Consider the following 19,049-nt stretch of genomic DNA (forward strand, 5'->3'; position numbering starts at 1 on the left):
ATTTTTTTTGGAGTAGCATCTGCACCTGCATTCGGGCAGAAAGCTATGGATCAGGTACTGCAAGGCAGCCCAGGCACTCAGTGTTATCTGGATAACATCATTGTTACCAGGGAGCTTGACAAGGAACATCTCCAAAACCGCAAGACTGTGTTAAAAAGATAAGATTCTGGGCTCAGAGCACAATGCAACAAGTGTGATTTTTAAAATCTAAGCATCACTTATTGTGGTCACACCACTGATGCACATGATTTATACAAGTGTGCTGAGAAAATTCAAAAAGTGGTGGAAACTCCAAAGCCAAAGGATGTGTCACAGTTGTAGTCCTTGTTTAGGATTTGTCAGTTTCCTGCCAAACCTGGCTATTGTAGTCCACCCCTTGAACTTACTAATATGATCAGAAAGAAACGGACAAAGCATTGTGAGGTGGTTTTCCAAAAGGAAAAGTAAATGATGACATCAGACACTGTACTCACACATTATGATCCACATCGTCCAGAGGCTTGCTTGTGACACTTTGCCTTATGGTACAGGTGCAGTTATGTCACAAATGATGGAAGGGAACACCCATAGCCTTTGCATCATGTTCCCTTACCACTGAAGAGAAAAATTACACACAGATTGATAGAGAGGCGTTGAGTCTGATTTGGGGTTGTAAAATGTTTTAACCAGTCCCAGTATGGGAGAGAGTTTAACCTCATTACTGATCACCAACTACTGGTGTCCATTTTCCATCCTCTGAAGCATATTCCACTAACAGCATCAGCACAAATGCAGAGATGGGCTCTATTTCTTGGAGGACACAAGTACAAGATCAAAGTCAATAGAGAAACTAATCATGGAAATGCTGATTTGTTCAGTTTACCCTTAGAAAATGAAATACCTAAAAATTAACAAAAGAGAACACTCCTCTTGATTATTCTCCCTAATGCAAATCAAAAATGTCCTTATTAAGGCAGAGGTGATCCAATGGGAAACCAGGAAAGACCACACACACTATCTCAGGTCTTCCTGTCAACTCTTATTGGCTGGAATATGCAGAAGAACTTTCCACACCCCCACTTTTACCAGCATTAGGGCGAACTTATCCTTGGTGGGGGTTGCCTTATGTGGGTATTGAGAGTTGTTGCAACATCCAAGCTGCGTGCTGAAGTGTTGGAAGAGCTATATGCAGATCATCTAGTCATGGTCAAAATGAAAGCATTGGCTTCAAGCTCCAGAAGATGCCGAGAGCAGAACCCCTCCATCCTGGGGATGGCCTGCATTGCACAGAGGATTCATGTGGATTTTGCTGGACCATTCATGGGCACAAATTTCTTAGTAATAGTGGATGCAGCTACAAAGTGGCCAGAAGTGTTTCCAATAGCCTCCACTACAGCCCTACACGCTGTTGATGTGTCAAGAAGCTTCTTCTCAAGGACTGGTGTTCCAGAACACTTAGCCAGTGACAATGGATCAGAGTTTGTTACAGAACAGTTTTAGTCATTCCTGGAAATGAATGGAATAAGACATATTACATCTACACCATCCCACCCAGTTACAAATGGCTTTGTTGAAATATTTATCCAGAATCTAAAGAACACACTGTGAGTAATGTCAGCAGAACACACTACACAGAATCAGAAACTACCAATTTCTTCCTTGCATATTGCAACTGCAGCACACTCCACAACCAACAATCACCGACTATGCTGTTCCTGGGTTGCCCTTTGCGCTCATGCTTGGATCTCCTCAACCCAGTCTCAGCAGGAGTAGGTAGGACAAACACGGAGGCACATTGAGAGCTCCTCAAACAAGGAGGTCCAAAGTTTCTCTCCTGGACAAGCAGTCCTTGCAATGAACTACAGAGATGGTCAAAATTGGGTATTGGAAAGATTAAGGACAGTACTGGACCACTCTCCTACACAGTGGAGATTGCATCAGATGTCTTCTGGAGACAACACGTTGATCAGTTGAGGAGAACAGAGTCAAGTATCCAGAGCTGTCAGATCCCCTTCTATAATTCATTATAAGTTATATGTAAGAAGTATGTGAATGGTGTACAATACATCATTACGCCACCACGCCATGTGCAAGTGCCTCCCCCCCAAAAAAAAGAAATACTAAGTAGACCATTATCCCAGCTCACATTTTTTCCTTTCAATTAGTTTCTGGAGTTACAAAACATAGCAAGTACAATGACGGGTGGGGCAGGAGGGTTGGTGATTGAAGTGGAAGGTTGGGTTTTCTGAGGATAGAACATATTTGAGAGACTGACATAAATGAGGTTCCACTTGCTGCTGTTCTATGAAAACCAAAGGAATGTTGTAAAGGAATTGTGCTGTCATTTAATATATAACTGCTGCAGAAATTATGCGGGACTTCCATCAACGAGTCTAACTTGGGACCCAGTTTCCTATAAAGTTTACAGAAGATGCACAAAACCAGAAGGTTGGATATATTAGAATACAAAATGGCACAAGTTACCCATTTCATGAACGTTCTAATGAAGAAACCGCTTTCTTGCACCTTAACGACGAATATTCAGAATTCAAACTGTTGTTGCCAATGAACTGGGCTCTGAAAACTCACACTCATTCCTTAATCATCCTTTACTTGTGCACAAGAAGAACAGCATAGCCCCTCTCACCACACTGTTCTGAATTCAACGAAATGCTGTTTTTGTGCAGAATTAACCAGTAGTTACAGGTATTGACCAATTGGTAAAGATTGTGTATGTTTGACTGCCTTACTTGCAAGATCATCCACCATTGGCAATACAGGTGCTAAAAGCCAATGAAAACTGCAAACTCACTGATGATATTTTTGAGTTAGTAAAGTAATTCTCCCTTAGTTGGCATGTGTGACCTTTGCTTCCTTCCGTTACGTTCTTATCTTGTCTCAGTAAGACTGAATAGCCCTGGTTACCTGCTGTGCAAAAGGAAGCTATGCTCTTTAAATACCTTCCTTGCCTGGGCTGTCTGAACTCTATCTGCAATGTATCCTTGCCTGGACATTATTGCTAAGCCTTGCCTTGCTGCAACTTCCACAAAACCTCAAATCCAAACCTTATGGTATATTAATTGTTGCCTTTATGACAGCAAATACTCAGTTGTTGTTTTTTTTTTGCCTTACCTCTTGCAACATATCCGCCTCCTCCACTGCTTTGGGTATACTGTGCTTTGAGGTGTCCTGCAACTCCCCTCCGATTAGAAATTCATCCAGTATGAAGAGGGCCTTCTCAAAATTAAAGATGATGTCTAGTTCACAAACCTGGAAAAATCCAACCAGATTTCCAAAATCCACAGGAACTACTTCAATCAGTTGTACAGAAATTATGACATTGACATATGATCCATAAAATTAATCAAATTATATTGAAAAACACACAAGTGCAAATACTGGAAATTTAAAACAGAAACAGAGGATCCTAAAAATACTCATAATACTCATAATTGTGAAAATGTGCTAGACCTAAATTCAGATAATATCTGACCTGATCAGTATTACAACTATATCTTTATTCAAATTATGAATTGTGTATTTAAGTGAGAATCTCTCTAGATACTACAGATCTATGGAATTAGTGTTAATGCTGTGTACCATATCCTCAAATCTTTGAATGACTAGGACAAATTAAACATTTATCTTATGTTTAAGTTCATTTTGAGATGAAAGAGTTGTATTCACACAATACCTTTTGAAACACCTGAAACGCCCATTTACTTAATTAATTACTTATTGATGTGTGGCTTGTGTGTTAATTCAGGAAGTGCAATATCCAACATGTACAAGTCAAAATCTTGAAGATCAAGGTGACATTTTCTACAAAATTTGATTTAGAAGATCTTCATTGAGGCATGTATTGGCCAAGTCAATGAAAACATCTCTTCTTAAAAATAATCAGAAATTCAAAAAATTTTTGCCTACTTGGAAGGGCAGATAAGACTTTCATTGATTACCAGATTAAGAGCTGCATCAGAGCTCAGGCCATTAAAGGTTTTGTGCCCAAGACGCTGAAGGGGGAATTGAACCCTAAAGCTTCTGACAACTGTACAAACTGGGAGCATGGAGTAGGCTTCTTGCCCTTTCTGAACCTGCCCCACCATGGCTGTGATCTCACTTCTGTATTCCCATCTTCCTATAGTAACTTTTCACTCACTTGCTTATCAGATGTTTTCCTCTGTCTTAAAATTACTCAAAGACTGAGTCCATTGCCCTTTGAGAAAGAGAGTCCCAAAAACCCAAAAAGAAATTTTGCCTCACCTCTGGCTCAGATGGGCAAACCTGTTCTCGATTCCCCCACAAGAGGGCACCAGCCTCTTCACATCAACCTTGTCAAGGCATCTCTAGATCTTATGTTTCAGTCAGGTTCTCCCCTCCAGATGTAGGATTTTGATCTGAAATGTCAACAATTCCTTCTGCTCCTCACCCTCCGCCCCAACAGATACTGCTTGAAGGCGGAGTTATTCAAGCAGGTTGTTGCTTCAGATTCCAGCATCCGCAGTCTCTAATGTCTACAATAAATACAAGTTTAACCTGTCCAATATTACCTCACAAACCACCTATTCCAAGTATTAGTCCAATAACTTTCCAAATTATTTCCAAAATATTAATAACCCTTAAATATAGATATCAATACTGTACACAGAAATCCAGATCTGGGCTCACCAATGCCTCATTTCCTTTTGAAAACACCATGTTGATTTTGCCTGATTACCGTGATTTTTTTCTATTTTTAAACAGTGGCTTCCAGTGTTTCTGTACGATAAACGTTAAGTTAAAATGCTCATAGTTATTTCTGAAGTTTGTAGAGATGTTATCAAAAGTCAATGTACATTATCAAAGTACAGTATGTATGCAATGTGTAACTCTGAGATTCATCATCTGCAGACAGCCACAAAACAAAGAAAGCCATGGAAGCCATTCAAAGAAAACTATGACCCCCACCTCCCCTGCACAAAAAGCAACAAGAACATCAAACACATCTCCCCATGGATGAAAGGAGAGTTAGAGGTCAGAGATTGTGGTTTAGAGGCAAGAATGTGGGGAGTTGAGGTCAGAGTAGAGATTAGGGACAAGCAGGTGGAGGAGTTAGAGGTCAGGTCAGAGTGTAGGCCTCTGCTCTGCATTTGAAGATAAACGACGTGGACAGGCGACAAAGGACATCCAGAGTCCACGCCTCTGCTCTGTGCTCAATGGTCAGCAATGCGGATGCATGTCAAAGGATATTCATGGATATCTGGCTGTCTCAGGTTGGTGGGTCACGGGATCAGATGTCCACGTGAGGAGGCTGGTGAGTCGGCAATCCTGGAGTCCGGGATTGGAGTTTGGGGTCCCATCATTGGCTAGTCTGTGGGTTGATACTGAAGACCGAAGCCTGAACACTGATTATGAGTTGAAGCCCAATGGCCAAAGCCTGGAGACTGGAGGCCCGGAGGCCTGCCCTGGGGTTGGGAGATTGTGTGTCTATATGGACGAGTGGGAGGGAAGAAAGGGGCTTGTTTTGCAGATGTTGTTGCTGGTTGTGTTCGTGAGTGGGCATGCTATGTTGGTACCAGAGTGTGCCGGGATACTTGCAGGCTGCCCCCACATCCTATATTTGTGTTGGTTGTTAAAGAAAATGATGCATTTCACTGTCTGTTTCTACGTACATGTGATAAGTTAATGAATTTGATTCTGAAGTTTCCCCTCTAGAACTTGGGTGAGAATGGACACAACTAACATATAACATATTATAAACAGCAGTCTGGTTCATGCTCAGTCCTGCCTATTCCTTGTGTTCTGGCCCTATACTAACCCCACTGAAAATTTACTTCTTTGTACCCCCATAGATCCAAATGCCCTCCAGGCCTTGATATTGTATGACTGACTATTACACAAGTGACAAATGGGCATCCTATTCCTAAGCTGCCCACTTGCACTTGGCCACTTGACAATTAATTGCTATCTAAGGATCTTTTAAACTGCTTATAAATGTATCTGATATTCAGATTCAGTTAAAAAAAAAAGCAGGCAAAATAGATTTTAGAAAGTTATGTTTGAAAACATCAGGTGAAGAGCAATAAACCAAACTACCTACCTGCACTTGGTTTTTCAATCTCTGCAACATTACTTCAGAAATGGGTAGTTTTGACACAGAGGAATGATTAATTATCTGGAATTCAGTATTAAGGGGTTACATCGTTCTTGGCTGGATGTCAGAGCATTGTTTCTTGAGCTTATATTGGGCTTTGTTGGAACAGTGTAGGCGGTCAAGGGCAAAGGTCAGAGTGGGAGTGTGTTGGACAATCAAAGTGAGAGCCAAATGGAAGCTCCAAGTCACTCTTGCAGACAGAAGACACCTCTTTATCTTCAGTCTGAGCAGTCTTTAAAATTTGATGTTAATTTTAATAATTTCAGATAACTGTATATTCCTGTCTGTGTCAGAAATGGCCATTTCTGATCCAAAGTAGTCAACCTGTAACAATAACTCAGATTTTCTCTCTCCATAGTTGAGTATTTCCAGCAATCTTTTATTTCAAATTTTGAATTGCTGCTGTGTTCCACATCTCAAAGTGCTAACACTGCTTGTTTGCTTTTTAACCTCAACTCTGCTCATTCAAGTCCCTGAAGACTGAACTTCTCCATACATTCTGTTATCAGCAATAGCCATTCACTACCCCTTCTTTAGATAGCAACAACATGTCTTTCTTCTGAAATCCCTTTATCCCTTCAGAGAACCTTTCTCCACCTCCTCTCTTATTTGCAGATTAAAAGATACAGAATTTTTCCAGTTTCATAGAACAGTGCAACACAGTTCATCCCATAATGTTGTACCCTCCTACCTAGTACATAACACTGCATTTTTCTTACTTCCATGTGCCTAAGAATCTGTAAATGTCCCTAACGTATCAGTCTCCACCACCACCCTCTGCAGTGCATTTCTGTAAAAAAAAATTGTTACATCAGACATCTCCCCTAAACATTTCACCATTCACCTTAAATGCATGCCACCTGGGAAAAAGGTGATGGCTATACACTCTATGTATACCTTTCGTAACCTTATAGACCACCATCATGTCACCTGTCATCTTCTCTCACCCCAGGGAGAAAGGCCAAAGCTCACTCAACCTTTTCTCATAAGACATTTTCTCTAATCCGGGGAGCATCCTGATAAATCTCCTCTGCACCTTCCCTAAAGCTTCCAAGGCTGTAGAAAGGCAACTGACCCAATGTGTCAGTTCTAGTTCCTTCTCCATAAACACTCCCTGACCTGCTGAGCTCTACTAATATTTTCAATTTCCATCATCGATATACATTTGTTTCAATGTTGTACAGCTCTTCCTAGCTGCTGTGAAACTATCACACTGGTCAGACCGTGTGATCTTTGAAGCTCATGCTATAATAGTTTCTACAAACAGAACAAAATGAGCTTTAGAGAACTAAAAGTGAAGTTTTCTACTCCACAGCATGCATGCCCTTCACTTAAGCAGAAATCACATTCAAAATACACAGGGGAAGAAAGCCTCGATATTGTAAAGTAGTAAATTAAACAACTAACTTATTTCTGAAAATCTAAATTAAAAACAGAAAATGCTGAAAGTACTCAGCAATCAGTCAGCAGCATCTGTGTAGAGTGCAACAAATCAAGTCAATGATCTTTCATCAGAAGTGAGGCAGTTAGGGAAATAAGCATATTTATAGATGGAGTGAAGGAAGAGGACAATAGAAATGTTTGTGATAGTGTGGAAACCAGAGCATATGAACTACATAGATGAGGGGAAAAGCGAAGTCTTGTAAATTGCAGCTGATAGTGTTTAGTGGAGGTGTGAAGACGGGGAAATGATTCTAGACAGGAGTGGGGAAAATACTGGAAATGTCAAATATAGCACAGAGCAGTTTTCGAAATTTGCTGGTGCTCCAGTTTCCTCTGACAGTCCAAAGATGTACTGGTTAATAGGTTGTTTTAAATTGTCCTGTGATTGCAGTAGTAGGTAGGCCTCCGTTAGTCTCACTAGACGATGGATTTGTGCCTTTGAAAGTTTCCAGGGCACAAGCCTGGGCAAGGTTTTCTTTTATGGAAGACCGACAGTTGTCTAAGCTGCAAGTCTCCCCTCTCCACGCCACCGATGTTGTCCAAGGGAGGGGCATTAGGACCCATACAGCTTGGCACCAGTGCTCAAACTAGTGACCTTCAGATCACTGGACAAACACCTTAACCACATGGCCATGTGCCAACATGTCCTGTGATTAGCCTAGTGTTATATAGGTGGGTTGCTGGTAGGTGCAGCCTATTGGGCCAGAGGGCCTGTTCTGTGCTACATCTCTAAATAAATAAATTTGAAATAAAAGAGAATGCTGGGAAAACTCAATTACTGGAAGTCTAAATGCATTTACCACAGAAAACGCACATTGCCAAAATACTTATCCAGCAATTCCACATAACGATGGATGATTTCCAGAGTCAGAAGTTCATTATCTTGTTCCTCTACTGCACAACAAAAATACAAGCTGGCAAACCTAGGGTACAGAAAGAAAATATGGATTCATATTCAGCATCAAAGTGATCATCAGTTTAGACACATTAGCTTGGCAATGTTCACAAAAAAGCAAGTTAATTTTATTTGCACGTGTACACCTAAACATTAACAGAGAGTGAACTATATTATTTGAGTAAAATCAAAAATCAGCAAGGATTGTACTGGACAGCCCTCTAATGTTGCCACTCAGTTACCCTAACTGTACGCCTTTGGAACGTGGACAGAAACCGGAGCAACAGGAGGAAACCCATTCATCGTGGGGAGAACGTAAAAATAGCTACAGGCAGCAGCAGGAACTGAACTATAAATCGGTGATCACTGGCACCGTAAAACGATTGGTACACTACCATTATGCTTCAGTTGTGCAAGTCACATCATTTTAGAGATCTTGGAATGAGTAGTTGATTTTCCTATTTGGGAACATTATTATCAGTGAATTAGAGTCCTTACATTCATAAAGAAAAATAGCAGCATTATCCCACAATTCAGAATAGTCCTCTGAAATACCCTACCACAAATGAGAAAAACCCATCCAGCACAACTTTATTTAACTGAGTTACAAAATTTGCCTATAAAAATAATACCCATTACATATCAGGAAGTTATTTAAACTCTGTTTTAAAAGATAGTAATCATTGTGTCTAAAGAACTGAAGAAGCTATGATTAGAATTTGATGTGCCAAAATGCCCTGGAATCTGCTGTTAGACAGAGCCAGCTGCTTACAAAGGCGGTCAATGAGAGATTGTTCAGCTCATTCCTGCAGTGGGAGGGAGAACAGCCAGAGGTCGTGGTACATATAGGTAGGGATATAGGTAGGGAAAGGGAAGAGGTCCTGAAAAAAGACTACAGGGAGTTAGAAAGGAAGTTAAAAAACAGGACGGCAAAGGTAGAAATCCTGGGATTACTGCCTGTGCCCCGTGACAGTGAGAATAGGAATAGGATGAGGTGGAGGATAAATGCGTGGCTGAGGGATTGGAGCAGGGGGAAAGGATTCTGATTTCTGGATCATTGTGACTTCTTTTGGGGCAGGTGTGACCTGTACAAAAAGGACAGGTTGCACTTGAATCCCAGGGGGACCAATATCCTAGTGGGAAGGTTTGCTAAGGCTACTGGGAAGAGTTTAAACTAGAATTGTTGGGGGGGTGGGAACCAAACTAAAGAGACTAGGAAGTAGAAGTTAGTTCACAAATAGAGAAAGCTTGTAGACAGTGCAAGAGGGAGGATAGGCAGGAGATAGAGAAGGGACACGCTCAGATTGAAGGCTTGAGAAGTGTCTATTTTAATGCGAGGAGTGTTGTGAACAAAGTGGATGAGCTTAGAGCATGGATCAGTACTTGGAGATATGATGTGATGGCCATTACAGAGGCTTGGATGGCTCAGGGACAGGAATGGCTACTTCAAGTGCCAGGTTTTAGATGTTTCACAAATGACAGAAAGGGAGGTAAAAGAGGTGGGGGTGTGGCACTGTTGATCAGAGAGTGTCACAGCTGCAGAAACGGTGGACACCATGAAGGGATTGTCTACGGAGTCTCTGTGGGTGGTGGAGGTTAGCAACAGGAAGGGGTCAATAACTTTACTGGGTGTTTTTTATAGGCTGCCCAATAGTAACAGGGATATTGAGGAGCAGATAGGGAAACAGATCCTGCAAAGGTGTAATAATAACAGAGTTGTCATGATGGGAGATTTTAATTTCCCAAATATCGATTGGCATCTCCCTAGAGCGAAGAGTTTAGATGGGGTGGAGTTTGTTAGGTGTGTTCAGGAAGGCTTCTTGACACAGTACAAGAAGAGAGGCTGTACTTGATTTGGTATTGGGAAATGAACCTGGTCGGTGTCAGATCTCTCAGTGGGAGAGCATTTTGGAGATAGTGATCATAATTATATCTCCTTTACAATAGCATTGGAGAGAGATAGGAACAGACAAGTTAGAAAAGCGTTTAATTGGAGTAAGGGGAATTATGAGGCTATCAGGCAGGAAACTGGAGGCCTAAATTGGAAACAGATGTTCTCAGGGAAAAGTACGGAAAAAATGTAGCAAATATTCAGGGGATATTTGTGTAGAGTTCTGTATAGGTACTTTTCAATGAAACAGGGAAGTTATGGTAGGGTACAGCTAACGTGGTGTACAAAGGCAGTAGTAAATCTAGTCAAGAAAAGAAAAGCTTACAAAAGGTTCAGAGAGCTAGGTAATGTTAGAGATCTAGAAGATTATAAGGCTACTAGGAAGGAGCTTAAGGAGGAAATTAGGAGAACCAGAAGGGGCCATGAGAAGGCCTTGGTGGGCAGGATTAAGGAAAACCCCAAGGCATTCTACAAGTATGTGAAGAGCAAGAGGATAAGACATGAAAGAATAGGACTTTATCAAATGTGAGAGTGGGATAGTGCGTATGGAACCAGAGGAAATAGCAGAAGTACTTAATGAATACTTTACTTCAGTATTCACTATGGAAAAGGATCTTGGTGATTGTAGTGATGATTTGCAGCAGACTGAAAAGCTTGAGCATGTAGATACTAAGAAAGAGGATGTGCTGGAGCTTTTGGAAAGCATCAAGTTGGATAAGTCGCCGGGACCAGACGAAATGTACCCCAGGCTACTGTGGGAAGTGAGATAAGAGATTGCTGGCCCTCTGGCAATGATCTTTGCATCATCAACGGGGACAGGAGAGGTTCCCAAGGATTGGAGGGTTGCGGATGTTGTTCCTTTATTCAAGAAAGCGAGTAGAGATAGCCCAAGAAATTATAGACCAGTGAGTCTTACCTCAGTGGTTGGTAAGTTGATGGAGAAGGCAGGATTTATGAACATTTGGAGAGGTATAATATGATTAGGAGTAGTCAGCATGACTTTGTAAAGGGCAGGTTGTGCCTTACAAGCCTGATTGAATTTTTTGAGGATCTAATTAAACACATTGATGAAGGAAGAGCAGTAGATGTAGTGTATATGGATTTCAGCAAGTCATTTGATAAGGTACCTCATGCAAGGCTTATTGAGAAAGTAAGGAGGCATGGGATCCAAGGGGACATTGCTTTGTGGATCTAGAACTGGCTTGCCCACAGTAGGCAAAGAGTGGTTGTAGACGGGTCATATTCTGCTTGGAGGTCAGTGACCAGTGGTGTGCCTCAGGGATCTATTCTGGGACCCCTACTCTTCGTGATTTTTATAAATGACCTGTATGAGGAAGTGGAGGGATGGGTTAGTAAGTTTGCCGATGACACAAAGGTTGGAGGTGTTGTGGATAGTGTGGAGGGCTGTCAGAGGTTACAGCAGGACATTGATCAGATGCAAAACTGGGCTGAGAAGTGGCAGATGGAGTTCAACCCAGATAAGTGTGAAGTGGTTCATTTTGATAGGTCAGATATGATGGTAGAATATAGTATTAATGGTAAGACTTTTGGCAGTGTGGAGGATCAGAGGGATCTTGGGGTCCAAGTCCATAGGACGCTCAAAGCAGCTGTGCAGGTTGACTCTGTGTTTAAGAAGCCGTATGGTGTATTGGCCTTCATCAATCATGGAATTGAATTTAGGAGCCGAGAAGTAATACTGCAACTATATAGGACCCTAGTTAGACCCCACTTGGAGTACTGTGCTCAGTTCTGGTTGCCTCACTAGAGGAAGGATGTGGAAACCATAGAAAGGGTGCAGAGGAGATTTACAAGGATGTTGCCTGGAATGGGGAGCATGCCTTATGAGAATAGGTTGAGTGAACTCGGCCTTTTCTCCTTGGAGCGTCGGAGGATGAGGGGTGACCTGATAGAGGTGTACAAGATGATGAGAGGCATTGATCGTGTGGATAGTCAGAGGCTTTTTCCCCAGGGCTGAAATGGTTGTCACAAGAGGACACAGGTTTAATGTGCTGCGGAGCAGGTACAGAGGAGTTGTCAGGGGTAAGTTTTTTTTTACTCAGAGTGGTGAGTGCATGGAATGGGCTGCCGGCAATGGTGGTGGAGGCAGATACGATAGGGTCTTTTAAGAGGCTTTTAGATAGGTACATGGAGGTTAGTAAAATAGAGGGCTATAGGTAAGCCTAGTAATTTCTAAGGCAGGGACATATTCGGCACAACTTTGTGGGCTGAAGGGCCTGTATTGTGCTGTAGGTTTTCTATGTTTCATTCCCTTTGCTCATACACAGCCCCAGGTGGTGAAATCAAAGAAGCCCTACCCAAAGAAATAGTTTTACAAGGGCAGATCATGGTTCCTGTGAAGCTGCTAAACAATTTAACAATTCCTTAGACATTTCAGCAACTTATACATTGATTGCAATTCCATTTTCAACACTAGAAACATATACTACATCAATTAAAATATAACTTACGTGAAACTTATCCCTGTACCTCCTAACCATTTACCTTGAGGATGAATCTGCATCAGGTCTAACCTGCACAGGTTCAGTAGGCAAATTCCTAAAGTTACCTGTTGCCGGGTGCAGGCATTTGACCACTAGAATCTGAGTTTAGCATCAAAACAAAGTCAGGAAATCATCACAGATATCTAACTAGCAAAATTGTGGTATGGGGGGGTTGCAGAGGGTTAATGTATAAGGAATATTTATGGGGAGAGTAGATTAGGGCATATTCTTGAGTTATGCAATATAGGAAATATTAACTTCAATAGCAATCAGTCTTCAGATCTGAATGTGGACCATAGATAGTGTTTAAAATGCAGCTCAGAACATTGGTATTCCTGGAACTGCAGACTGGGATTGCTTGCAAACTAGGAAACACCCATTCATCTGTGATGTCTGCATATGCATGAATGCCACTAAGAAGACAGAGAAATAGTTATGTTAAAGTACGTAGTGCAAAAAAAGAGACAATGTAATGAGGTACTGTTGATGAAGGGTTTCGGCCCGAAACGTTGTCACTACCTCCTCCCATAGATGCTGTCTGGCCTGCTGAGTTCTGCCAGCATTTTGTGTTTTTATGAGGTACTGTTCATGGGTTCAATGCCCATTTGGAAACTGGATGGCAGAGGGGAAGAAGCTGTTCCTGAATCACTAGATGTGTGCCTTCAGGCTTCTATACCTCCTTCCTGACAGAAACAATAAGAAGATATGTCCTGGGTGGTGGGGATCCTTGATGACAGACACTGTCTTCCTATACCACCGCACCTTGAAAATGTCTTGGAAACTATGGAGGATAAGACCCATCCATGATGGAGCTGATTAATTTTACAAGTTTCTGCAACATACTTCAATCTTGTGCAGTAGCCTACCACCCCCCCCCCCCCACCCCATACCAGACAGTGTTTCTAAGACAGAATGCTCTCCATGATACATTTATAGAAGTTTGAGTGTTTTAGGTGACAAACCCCTAATGAAATATAACCACTAGATTGCCTTCTTTACAGCTGCATCAATACATTGAGTCCAAGTTAGGTCTTCAGAGATATTGACTCCCAGAAACTTGAAATTGCTCACTCTCTTCATTTCTGATCCCCTGGAGGACTGATTTGTGTGCTTTTGTCTTACTCATTCTTTCTTCCTTTTTACAATATTTTTATTCAGAAGAAAAAAAACAAGATTTACAGAGTGCAACACATAGATACATCTCAACATAACTTGTGTACATTCATATATTGTGATAAAATTGATCAAAATGTTATAGCATAACACATAAAGGTATACCACTCTGTAATCAAAAATTTAAAGATAGGTCATACATCATAAAAGAAATTTTTTATATAAAAAAAAGTCAACCCCCTACCAACTACCAAAGAAAAAAGCTGATGGATGACAATGGATAATTAGAAAAAAAAACATATTCACTTAAGAAGAGAAGATAAAAATATACATAAAAGTCTGTGCACTGTTAAACTTTATAAATTGGAAAAGTAATTTAGGAAAGGTCCCCAAATATCATCAAAAGGTTGTTTCGAATTTAAGACTGAGCAGCGGATCTTTTCTAAATTTAAATAAGACATAATATCACGTAGCCATTGAAGATGTGTAGGAGGGGTAGACTCCTTCCATTTAAGCAAGATTGCTCTTCTTGCTAAAAGAGAGGTAAAAACTAAAACCTGTAGATTAGGAGTATTTAAAGTTATATCTTCATTTTCAATAATACTAAACAAGGCAGTAAGGGGATTTGGGTCAAATTGGACCCTAAAAAGTTGAGAGAAGGTATGAAATACTTCCCGCCAAAACTTTTCAATTGTAGGGCAAAACCAAAATATATGAATTAAAGAGGCATCAGCAGAGTTGCATTTATTACAAAGTGGAGAAACATTTGGGTAAAAACTGGAGAGCTTCTGTTTAGAAATGTAAGCTCTATGAAACACTTTAAATTGTAGAAGAGAATGAGGAGCACAGAAAGATGATTTATTAACCCGTTTAAGAATTTTATTCCATCTATCATCAGAAATCTGACAATTTAGGTCATCCTCCCAAGCTTTTTTTATTTTATCTATAAAATCTTGTCTAGAATCAATCAACAAGTTATAGATACCAGTAATAGAACCATTAACAAAAGGTTTTAAATTTAAAAGATCGTCCAGTAAATTTTTATCAGGACCTATAGGAAAAGTAGCTAATTGGAAATGTAGAAAATCTCTAATTTGAAGGTATCTGTAAAAATGCCAAATTTCCGTTCAAAGTTGTTACAAGTCAATTTACATATCTAGGTGTAACAATTACTAAAAACTTCAAGAATTTATTTAAAGAAAACTTAAACCCCTTATTGAATTATGTGAAAAAGACGCTTTCTAAATGGTCCCCTCTTTCTTTAATCCTAATTGGCCGAATTAATTTGATTAAAATGAAGATTCTTCCTAAATTTTTTATATCTTTTTCAGGCCTTACCTATTTTTATTCCTAAGACGTACTTTGATTCTTTAGATTCAATTTTAACCCCTTATATTTGGAATAATAAACAAGCTCATTTAAGTAAAGTTTACTTACAAAGAAATAAAGAGATGGGTGGATTAGCCCTACCCAATTTTAGGTTTTACTATTGGGCTGCCAATATAAGGAATATTACTTTCTGGTCCTATTATATTTATCGTAAAGATTGCCCATCATGCGTCTCCTTAGAAGTTAATTCTGTAAAAAATTCCTCTATTGTCTCTCTTCTTGGATCATACGCTTCATTTTCAGCAAATAAAACAACAGATAACATAATTGTTAAGCAAACTTTAAGGATCTGGTCTCAATTTAGAAAATTTTTTGGTTTAGCGAATTTTTTATTATCATCTCCCATTCTCCTTAATTTTTTTTTATCCCTTCCATGACTGATAAAGTCTTTAAAGATTGGGATGAACTAGGTATTAAGTGTTTTTGGGACCTGTTTATCTCAGGATCTCTTGCTTCATTTGACCAATTGTCAAATAAATTTGCACTGCCAAAAACACATTTTTACAGATACCGTCTTACTCATTCTATAGTCCACAATCAGCTCTATGGTCCTGCCTTAGTGTGATGTATTATTAGGTCAGGAGACCTCTTCTTCCAAGAGTTTCTCTGGTATGATGCCTGCTTGTCTGAAATAAAGACTTCTACATGACCAGCTTCAGTGTCTCCATGTCATTCCGTTCACTGTCACAATGCTGACATACTGGCTGTGAGAGTTACCAGCAATTCTCTTGTTCCTGAGTATTTCTGCCCTTGCTTCATAACCAGGTTTATCATTACTGATATAGCGTCTTGTAAATGTAATCAGCTGCCAATCCTTTTTTTAAAAACATAATTGAGTATTAAAATCATGAATTTTGATCAATTTAACTGAGAATTTTCATTTGTGAATCACATGCTTCTTTTTCTCCCCCCAACCCCAGAGCCCCGAAACAGGGAAAATTGTGAACCATGAAAAAACAAAAAATTCAAAATGTCAACATTTCAAAAGGATCCATCCCCCTTTGCTCAGTACTTAGGTGGAAGAGTATGCCTCATGATCAACTCTTATTGGTGCACAAATACATCAGTGCTGTCCCAATTCTGCTCACCAGACCTGGAATCTCTAGCAGTTAAGTGCCATCCTCTTTACCTACCATGGGAGTTTTCCAGAATCATTTTGGTAGCGTTATACATTACACCTCAGACCAATGGCAATCAGGCTTTAGATGATCTGAGCAATGGGATTAACATGCACCAAACAGCGGACCCTAACGCCTTCACCATCGATTTGGGGGATTTTAACCAGGCCAGACTGGAAAAAAAAAATCACTAAGCAATTACCATCAACAAATCACTTGCAGTACCAGAGGAAACAACACATTGGACCACTATTACACCACCATCAAGAATGCCTACCATGCTATTCCACGACCTCACTTCGGGAAGTCTGATCACCTGGTTGCACTTCTACTCTCTGAGTATAGGCAGAGACTGAAGACTGCAGCACCAGTAGTGAGGACCAAGAGGGTATGGACAAGGGAAGCAGAGGAGCGCCTACAGGACTGCTTTGACTCGGTGGGCTGGACTGTATTCAGGGATTCATATTCGAACCTGAATGAGTATGCTGCAGTTGTTACCGACTTCATTAAAACCTTTGTGGATGAGTGTGTGCCTACAAAGACTTACTGTACTTTCCCAAACCAAAAGCCGTGGATGAACCAGGGCTAATCCAAGGATAAAGAGACAATTTCAAATGAGGTTGCAGGTGACATGGGATTTACAACTCTGGCAGATTAATGAATCATTTATGCAAAACAAATATATGATAGTTCTGTTTAACTTCAACTGAGAAACTAAGTTTCTCAAGAGTTATGAACAGCACTGTATGTTGTGCAATTGTCAACAAACATCACTGCTTCTCAACTTCTGGTGGAAGGAAGGTCTTTGATGAAGCAGCTCAAGATAGTTGGACATTCCCGGAGGAATTCCTGTAGTGATGTTTCTGGAGCAAGGGTGCCTGATCTCACAACCAAAACTACCTTTAGTTGATGCCCAAGATTCATAAAATTGAACAACATGGAAACAAGCTCTTTGGCCCAACTGATCCCCAAGGACCAAGATACCCGTCTCAGTTAGTCCCATTAGCCTGTGTTTGGACAATATCCCTGTAAACCAGGGATTCCCAACCTTTACATTGTCTGCTGAAGGCTAGATCTGTGGCATTCAAGTCTGGTGACCCAGGCCTGTACCAGAAAACCAGGCATGATTAGCAGAGGGCTATTTCAAGGGCAAAGAGACAATTTTGAACGAGGTTGGAAGCGACATCGGATGCACAACAACTCTGGTAGGGTCTGCAAGACATTACTTCCTACAAAGCGAAACCCAATAGCATGAAAGGCAGCGATGCTTCACTACCAGATGAACTCAACACCTTCTGTGCATGCTTTGAAAGGGAGAACACAACTACAGCTGTGAAGATCCCTGCTGCACCTGATGACCCTGTGATCTCTGACTCAAAGGCTGATGCCAACCAACTCCCAGGAGTATTCAAAGACATTTTCTTTTTTGTAATTTATTTTTTAATTGAAGTTTATCATCAAACATTTCCATAAGATGCATTTCAGATACTGTACATATATATCATATAATCATATTCATCACAAATCTCCACATAATAATTATCTGAGGTATACACTTATAGAAAGTAGAGGAGAGAAAGAACAATTGAAATAAGAAGACTATGTACAAAGTAGGGAGTGATCTTTTTTTTACAACGTATTCATTGACTTGTGAGAATAAAATCAGGCCTATGAGGTGTTAGGTAGTTAATCCATTTTTCCCCAGTATGAATCAAATTGTTCCACCTTATGATTAACAACCTCTCACTGCTACGGGCGGACGTTCCCTCCCACTTGCTTCAAAAAGGCAATAATCATGCCAGTGCCTAAGAAGAATAATGTGAGTTGGCTTAATGATTATCACCTGGTAGCACTCACATCTACAGTGATGAAATGCTTTGAGAGATTGATCATGACTAGACTGAACTCCTGCCTCAGCAAGGACCTGGACCCATTGCAATTTGCCTATTGCCACAATAGGTCAACAACAGATGCAATCTCAATGGCTCTTCACAGGGCTTTAAACCACCTGGACAACCCAAACACCTATGTCAGGATGCTGTTCATCGATTATAGCTCAGCATTTAATACCATCATTCCCACAATCCTGATTGAGAAGTTGCAGAACCTGGGCTTCTGTACCGCCCTCTTTAAATGGATCGTCAACTTTCTAACTGGAAGACCACAATCTGTGGGGATTGGTGATAAGATCTCCTCCTCGCTGATGATCAACACTGGTGCACCTTGGGGGTGTGTGCTTAGCCCACTGCTCTACTCTCTACATACACATGATTGTGGGGCTAGGGATAGCTCAAATACCATCTATAAATTTGCTGATGGTACAACCATCGTTGGTAGAATCTCAGATGGAGATGAAAGGGCGTACAGGAGTGAGATATGTCAACTAGTGGAGTGGCGTCGCAGTAACAATATTGCACTCAACATCAGTAAGATGAAAGAGCCGATTGTAGACCTCAGGAAGGGTAAGATGAAGGAACGCACACCAATCCTCATAGAGGGATCAGAAGTGGTGAGTGTGAGCAGTTTCAAGTTCCTGGGTGGCAAGATCACTGAAGACCTAACCTGGTCCCAACATATTGATGCAGCT

General features: G+C 40.7%; 1 protein-coding gene across 1 annotated transcript in view; it reads right to left on the minus strand.

The window, feature by feature from the left end:
* The window catches only part of LOC140725468 (AP-1 complex subunit sigma-3-like), a 53,566-nt gene that overhangs the window by 5,975 nt on the left and 28,542 nt on the right, over positions 1–19,049 (minus strand). Inside the window, exons 3-4 of the mRNA XM_073040960.1 lie at positions 8,370–8,478; positions 3,112–3,249 (exon numbers count right to left, since the gene is read on the minus strand). Of these exons, the coding sequence (XP_072897061.1) occupies positions 3,112–3,249; positions 8,370–8,478 (247 nt within the window). The remainder of the gene's footprint in view (positions 1–3,111; positions 3,250–8,369; positions 8,479–19,049) is intronic.

Source organism: Hemitrygon akajei, chromosome 3 (genome assembly GCF_048418815.1).
Source record: "Hemitrygon akajei chromosome 3, sHemAka1.3, whole genome shotgun sequence".
Classification (NCBI taxonomy): domain Eukaryota; kingdom Metazoa; phylum Chordata; class Chondrichthyes; order Myliobatiformes; family Dasyatidae; genus Hemitrygon; species Hemitrygon akajei.